This window comes from Chanos chanos, chromosome 3 (genome assembly GCF_902362185.1).
Source record: "Chanos chanos chromosome 3, fChaCha1.1, whole genome shotgun sequence".
Lineage (NCBI taxonomy): Eukaryota > Metazoa > Chordata > Actinopteri > Gonorynchiformes > Chanidae > Chanos > Chanos chanos.
In genome coordinates this window covers 39254551-39262623 of record NC_044497.1, presented here as the reverse complement: position 1 = coordinate 39262623, position 8073 = coordinate 39254551, and the positions used below count along the sequence as shown (strand labels likewise).

The 8073-nt window shown below is 41.4% G+C and overlaps 1 protein-coding gene across 1 annotated transcript; it reads right to left on the bottom strand.

Annotated features, from left to right (window-relative positions):
* Positions 1-4219: 4219 nt before the first annotated feature.
* Positions 4220-7618, bottom strand: zmynd19 (zinc finger, MYND-type containing 19). Its single transcript, XM_030769566.1, has 6 exons — positions 7455-7618; positions 6109-6168; positions 5818-5924; positions 5546-5686; positions 5085-5265; positions 4220-4506 (listed from the first exon to the last, which is right to left on the bottom strand). The coding sequence occupies exons 1-6, from the start codon at positions 7503-7505 to the stop codon at positions 4363-4365; spliced, it is 684 nt and encodes a 227-aa protein (XP_030625426.1). The 5' UTR covers positions 7506-7618; the 3' UTR covers positions 4220-4362.
* Positions 7619-8073: the final 455 nt, after the last annotated feature.

Below are 8073 nucleotides of genomic sequence, written 5' to 3'. Positions count from 1 at the left end.
GCTAATTTTGATTTTAGGGTCATTTTGTACTTTTGTACGTACTGAACAGAACTATTTAACTGAAGATGACCAAAAAAGAGCCTTCATAACGTAACACAGAATTTCAGCTGGAATTCAAAACCAAATCCTAACAATGCCTTTACATATACAGTATGCATGTGTGTGTGTGTGTGTGTCACTCAGTGCTATACACACACACATAAACTTTACCAGGGAGGCGATGGCTCCAGCAGTTCCCATCACAATGTTTGATTCATCCTTTGTAAGAAGTTTCCCTAAAGTTGACATAACATCATCATCACCTCTGCTCAATCCTTGTAGTTCTTGTATCATAGATTCAGTCTCCACTAGCACCCCAATGAGGTTGACAGCAGCACTGCAGAGCCTACAGAATCACATCAACACCTCTCAAATTTTCTGTCAAACTTTATGAAGAACAATAAGCTCCTGCAAAACTCTGAGATAACAACAACTCGATAACAATTTTGTTGTCATTTGGTATTCAAACCATGTTACACAATCCATTTTTTAGTTTCTTTAATCATTTATCATTCATTTAAATCTCTTTGCATGTTTTTGCAAAAAAAAAGTGGAAATGTTGTTAAATGTTCCCCTGGCACTATAGTGCGTTTATGGCAAATACAAAACAAAACCAAAACCAAAAACAAAACAAAAACAAAAACTCAAAAAACTTGACACCACATGTGTTTAAATCAGGAAGTCATACACATCTCTATCTGAATGCCCTTATGCTGCACAGAGTTCAGAATGCATACACTGCTACTATAGAAACCCATAAGCCAGTCCCTAACTGTCCACAGTAACTTACACAGTGGAGAAAACTGAACGGTGCTCTTAAACTGTATGTTCTAAAAACCTTTAAAATCTTGAAAGAACTTTATGGCAGGGAGGCTGCAATAAAATCGCCACAATGTTCTTTCTTTAGATGGAGACAAGCATATTTACATCATTCTATTTAACTATAGGATTGAAAGCCCTAATTTCCAAGTATGTTCTGAGGAAAGATGAAAAGTAAATAGTTTGTAACGTATTTTAAATCAGACTCAGTTGAATCCTCCATGTTTGTGAGTGCAACCCAAGTAAGCGTTCTGGTTATTTATTAAGTCACATAAAACTGTCTGGACTCGCAATGCCAGTGATTTATATTTTCAGTGACCCCACAAGGGTTATTCAGTTGGCAAAGATCTCTTAGGTATACACGACTAACTCAACACAATGGACTTCAACATATTTTGTAACAACAGTGACACAAACCACAATTCAATCCTTGGAAACCTCTTTACAAATGCGCATGAAGTGGTCCATTCTATTAACTGATTATTAAAGATCAATGCTTTTCAGATTTGTAATTTTGACATTTAATCTTTAACTGAAAGAACCCATTCTGAGTTTTGTCTCGCTCTGAGTCATCGCTAATAATTAACTCACATCAGTCGATGTTTTATGAGATTCCTGCTGGTTTTTAGATAAAATTAGGGCATATGTGGTGGCATTAAAAAGCTGAACAAGCTTGGTAAAATGGCGAGGCGGATGGGGGCGACAGATATTTAAAAATGCATGCAATATTTATGTTCCTGGGAGGATGTACGAGCATTGCGTCCAAGAATCACCGCGCACTGAGCTTTGGGTGAGTACGTCCAAAAGACCGTGTCTGATATTTCATGCAACTGTGTATCTAAATTAAGAACTCACTCACCATGTGTCAGGAGAGTTCAGCAATTGCTTTAGCACAGCAATATAGCGTTCTCTATCCGGCTCCTGTAGGATAATTTCAACGACAGATTCTTGTTTCTTCTGGGCCATTTCAGTGAGAAACTCCATTGCCGCTGATACATGCAACGGGTCCGCACATAAGAGCCAAGTAATCGCATTATCTTTACGGCAACTACAGGAGTTCATCGTTGTCTTCCAAATGTCAGAGTTACGAAAGAAAAAAAAGAGATATATCCCAGATATATTTAAAATATATTAAAATATGGATTATAGAAATAATCCACTTCGTAAACTCTGTCAAATCCTAAATCCTCCCCTGGGATATTGCGATGTCTGTAACGATGTTCTTTCATTAATCGCTAATAAATACACAGATCTTACTTTTCTCGAAACATTTTACACATTTCTTTTCGTCAGCTACGAATAACTGTTTTGCAGCATCGGGCGCTGCCACACGTAACATCCAGGCAAGCTCGTCTGAGAAATGGACGGATAATTTCAACTCAGTTTGGAGTCCAACCCACTACCAGCTCCCCTGTGTCTATGGTAACGTTTGGGTAAAGGTCATTCATGCCATCACCTTCAGATACATGTTATTCAGTCGACAGGCAAAGACATTTCAAAAAACCTTTGGTTAGAGGCTTGGGAAGTCTTTTAAATCTTAACATGTCTCACAGAGAAATGCAAACGGCTCACAATCTAAAAAAAACTAATTTGGAGCGTCTCCAGGCTTGGCATGATAGCAATTAAATCTGAAAAAAAAGTTGCATGCTGGAAAGGCAACGTGCTATTTAGGTTATTCCAGCAGAAAGAAGAACAATTAAGTATTGAGCTTCTGATGGGTCCCAAAGCATCCTTCTGAATTATGTCCACCAGGCTCTGAGATTCACTGCTTTTAATACCAGACCCAATTTAGCTATGCAGAGTTACAAAAATAGTACATCATTGGTGGCAAATATGAAAGTCCAGTTTTCCCACTTCTTGAAAGAGACCAAACAAATGCCTTAACGCAAGACGAAAACAAAATAAACAAAAGAGAGCTAGTATTCTTGCACCATTACAAAATGAATTCCCTTTTCAAACTCATCTGCATCTTCCCCAAATAGATCACACATTTCATGTCTTTTGTTTTAATCTTCATATTTATTTTACAGTGACAAGAGATGGCCATTCATCACCAACTGTATGCCCATTCACATATTCTTTATTCTACTGGAATTAATGCTTGCACTGTAGTATTCTTAAAAATAATAACCAAATTCCCTGTCCTACTGTTCTCCCAAACACCCCACTCCCAACCGTAAATGACAAAGCTAAAAGTGAAGACACTCAGTGCACAGTGTTCCACCCCAACCAGATAAATAAAAATCGTACACAATCACCAACAAATGGCATGTATGTCTACTCGATACATGCTTAGCATTTAAATGTGTATGTCAAGGTTCAACTAGTTATCCTTGGCATAAGAGGAAGACACACTTGGGGACTGTGTGCTTGTTTTTTGTTTTAAATTGAGGGATAATCTGTAAAAAAACAAAACAAAAACAAACAAACAAAAAAAAACATATTACAAAGCTATGCGCACTTTGACACGGAAAATGAAGGACCAACACAAAAAAAAAAAAAAACTGAGCTGAGACTCAAAGGTTTTGAAACAAGCCTATGCACATACAGATGTGACATTTCTCTGAGTCGACTTTTTGAAGCGAGTGTAGGTTTCAAGTTTTTCCCAGGACATCCCTCAAAGCTGAGTGTTTGTGACAGTGAGGACTCATGGAGGAAATAAAGGAAAAATAAAACAAATCTCACTACAGCTCAAAGTGAAACTGGGATTGAGATAGACCACAGAGCAATGCATTTCAGACACTTATCAACAAGTGAATAACTCTACCTTCACTCCCAACCAGATTGGAAAAACAACATAAACGTCCCATCACTTCATTCATGTCCTTCAGTCAATAAGGTTAACGCACACAATACTGGTAGTGTGAATTTGCAGTCAACTGCTCTTCAGCTTTCAATGCCATGGCAAAGGGGATGCGGAAAGCAGGCAGGTGGGTGGGTGGGTGGGGGGTTGTGTGCGTGGTTATATGCACCAAAGGTCCAATGGGGCGAGAAAATGGGGGTGTAGTACAGTGAAGTGGTCCGTGTCATTATCACATCAGTCGTACAGCAGGTTTGTCCCTCAGCGCCAATGGCAAAACTTCATGAGAGGTGGGCGGGCAGGCGTAAGACGTGAGCTCAGGATAACTGTCAATACACAAAACGCAGTCCACGTGGACAGTTCCATGACTGTTTTCTTCGTAAACACACACCCATAGCAGCAGGTAGAGCTTTCAAGGTCTACCTCTGAGACACGATGAACCCTCAGGGGAAAAAAAAAAAAAAAAGAGGAAAAAAAAAACTCTATATCCCTTTATCCCCATGGGCATATCTGGCAGACCACAGTGATGTCAGTTCAGGGAGGCAAGAGTTTTTTTTTTTTGTTTTTTGAAACAGACACTTTTCACCTACTAACACTGTCCCTCATCATATTAGTCTGTCAGAGGATTTTTTTTTGCACTTCAGATCCATCCATCTCACCCCACATCCCCATCCCAAGACCCCTAAACACGGGGTTCTGGAGGATCATCGTTCAGGCTCCGACTCCAGGGCCAGAGCCCGTTTCCGTTCGCGACACTGCTTTTTATGGGCGGGCCAGTCTCTCTGCTGACACTGGGAGCCACAGTAACGCGCCACCTGGCACCGTCCACAAATGTTAAACTCTCGCAACTGTGGGAGAAGAGAGGCATGTCAAAATTAGGTGCTGAAAGGGCAATCTAGGTCAGGGGTGGGCAAAACCGGTCCTGGAGGGCCATGGTCCTGCTGTTTTTCTTGTCAACCAACTAAATACAGTCTCTGATTGGCTGAAGAGCATGCACACCTGTTTTCAAAGTGAAAATCAACAGGTAGCTAAGAGGTGAAAACAAAAGCCGGCAGGACACCTGCCGTCCAGGACTGGAATTGCCCACCCCTAATCTAGGTAATCTTACCATATCTTACATTCAATGACAATTGTACACTTTTCTTTTTTCCCCCCACTGTGCTGAGGTAACTATGCTCAAAATAAACTGAGTAAGTTATATAGCAATATTATGACAGTGTATTTTGACTACAAGACTCACTGTCACTTGGGAACAAATGTACATAATTAAGAGGGGAAAAACTTTGATCTCTCAGTCACTCTGTGTTATTGTCATAAATCTCATATCCACTCTCTCCTCTCTCTGAGAGTAATGATCTAGATACTGGCCAATCAAAGAACCCAGCGGTCCAGGTATTAAATCCCTAAAGAGCCAGTCTTTACTCACTCTCTTCTCGATGAGTGAGCAGGGGGGGTAGTGACACTCATAGTAGGTACAGGAACACTCCTCCTCCTCCACCAGCTCTCCGTTAGCATTGTAGTAGCGCGTACGACTCAGCTCCAAGTACTGCTCCTCCACTGGGTCTGCTGGCACCTGCTGGATGGCCAGCCAATAAAGGGACTGCTCTCTGAAAGATGAGAAAACATGACCACAATCACACACGCCCAAACAATTCTACAACAACCGCACAGCAAGAGATCAGCACGCAGAGCATAATGTAGTCACAGTATTGGTACACAGACCATGATGTGGCTGCTGTTGCTGTAGATACTACAATCCTTGACATATAAAATTCAACTTGCTTCTTAAACAGAGAAAAAAAATACCATAACAAAAGTGACATTTTCTGGAATGTGTCAGGCGAGACCCACAAAAACAAACAAACAAACAAAAAAAAAAACAAGTACCTTTGTTTGCTAGACAGCTCCTCTGGTTTAGGACTCCAGCCGACATGAACCAGGCGCAGGTTGTCAAGGCGGTTGTCTACAGTAACTGAGTTTATGTGGACTACCTGGAAGCTTGGAGCAATCCCACCTCTGTGCTTCTCCCTGTGTAGAAGTTAATACAGTATGAATAATAAAACATCAACATTTCACATACAACATGTCACTTAACATCCAGCATGAAATTAACACAGGGTCTGGTTTTACATGGTTTCTCGTGTGATGTTAAAACTCACCAAAGCAGTTCGTGCAGTGGTCGACCAGCCCAACGGCCTTTGCTGATGTCAAAGGCATAAGCAAAGATTTTTGCACCATTGCCATCTGCATCTACCTCCATGCGTGCCTAGGTGTCATAAACGATACTTATGATTAATCTTCACCCATGCAGAGATACTGTCAGACAATAGCTTCAGATAAACCCAGTTATGGAACTTCCATATGAGTTTTACCACACACCTTGTATCAATAATATAAATCGGTTCAGATGCTTTGCATGCTTGACATATTTTATCAAAATGTGTTCTTACCTCAAAGGCATAGTTTTCTACCAAGGGTATGTCCTGCTCATCAATCAGAGTGTACTTTGTCTGAAAAAAAGAGCACAGTTTTGTAGACATGAGGGAACTGGAGGTTTTCCTTCTAGCTTAATAAAAACTGAGCCTTTTGTATCAAATGCTGCTTAACTGTAATTTCCATTTACTTTTCACCAAACTGAGAGTCCTAAAATAACTCAGCACTCGATGCCTAACTGATAATAAGAGAATCTTTGACTGAAAGAGCAGAGCGACAGAGCTTGCATATGCATAAACTGCATTTCTGAGGGTAAATAAAACAAAGGACGCCCAAATTCGGAAAGCAGTAACATTTTACTCTGTTTATACACGCTCAATTCCTCCACAGGAAAGCCCACGCAAAACAACTCATGCAAAGAGCGACACATGACCACAGACCAACAGCTCCCGTGGTCTCGACACAATACACCAGCAGGGTGCATTTGAAGAACTAAAACGCCCAACTAGGCCTCAACTCGTAACAAGTCGTAAGGCTCAAACGAACACATGCAAGTAAACACCCAAATTTTATGTAGCTTGTCCCTAAATCTCTGATTTCCGGGTGCCCTCAAATCATGTTATCATTTGCGACCCTGACAAACTCGCGAGATTCGATTTGATGTTCTCTCTTAACGACCTGCGAATGACGCAAACTTCAACTGTCTGTACTGGGGCAGACAGTGCTGCGTTACAAATCCAGTAATACACGATAAGCAAATACTGAAAAATAACGAAAAATAAAACTTTCCGGATCAGTTATGTTGGTAACATGAACTTCTTCACTGGTTACATGTGACAAGCTGAGGAAGCAGCTAGCTAGCTGCTTCTCACCCAGCACCACTGACATGCCGGTTTGAGTCACGTTGCCGACGGTTCCTGGATGAGACATTTTACGACCCCCACTTCTCTCCTCATTAATACGACCTGTCAGCTGGGAACCAAAAGTAAAGAATGGAAGCCTGTAGCATGTCTTTAAACATCCACGGTTCCTAAGATGCTGGTTAAGAAGAACACAGATAGTAGATGAGTCTAGATCTCTCATAATAGCCAGCTTGCTAAACAGTTAGCTCTTGGACTAGCTTAACGCTAGTAGGCGGCTCGCGCGACAAAACGAATTCGAGGGAACTAATGAGCAGACAACAGCTCATTTTGATCATGCAAGCGTCAACTTCGACGATAAGCACTTGGTTTCTATACCACATTTAACTTGTTTTACAAGTAGTTTCAATATCACCACCAAAAGTGCCCGTAAGCCATTTTCTATCAGGTTTTGTGATCTCTTCCCCCTCGCTTCGCACATGGTAGCCCCAGGATCAGCTCACCTTCCCGGCCACACGGCCAAGTCGAACAATCCCGAGCTTGAAATCCGACATTAGAGGAGCTGTCAGGTATGGGGCGAAAGGTAAAATCAGGTAAGACAGCACTATTGCTCAAAACAAATTCGGGCAGCCCCAAACCCCGAGTTTGCTCCAAGTTTTGGTTTATTAGGGTCAATCGCAGCGCGACTCTTCCCCGCCCGCTTCCAGACCTCTGATGTACCGCTGAAAGACGATGGAAAACCTACCAGTTTTTGGGGTGGGACCAAACATTTCTACGTGTAATCCAATCACAAATTAGAATTGACAGTGCTTTGCCCAATGGGAGCTTGGAAATGTAACGCGTCACGTTTTTAATTCCAGGATATTGACGTACACACATTTCACGTTGATGTTGCTAAAGTAACTGTCCTATCAGAGTTGGCGATATCCTCGAAGCAAACGCCTATTCCGCTCAACTGGTCCGTCAGTCTCGTTAACCGGTAGTTGATTTCTGTGCGTGGAAGTAGTCTCATTTTAGCGCGAAAACTGTGAGTTACTATGTGTTATGTAATATGCTACGATTTATATATCATCTAAGGCAGTAAGGATATTTAGGACAGTGCTCGACTTAGTTAACATCTAT

Excerpts from the sequence above, each read along its gene's own strand:
- zmynd19 (XM_030769566.1), bottom strand. The coding sequence starts at position 7,505 with ATGTCGGATTTCAAGCTCGGGATTGTTCGACTTGGCCGTGTGGCCGGG. Across the intron at positions 5,687-5,817 it reads CCACTGCACGAACTGCTTTG|GGAGAAGCACAGAGGTGGGA; the intron begins GTGAGTTTTAAC and ends ACTTCTACACAG. Across the intron at positions 4,507-5,084 it reads GCTCACTCATCGAGAAGAGA|TTGCGAGAGTTTAACATTTG; the intron begins GTGAGTAAAGAC and ends CTTCTCCCACAG.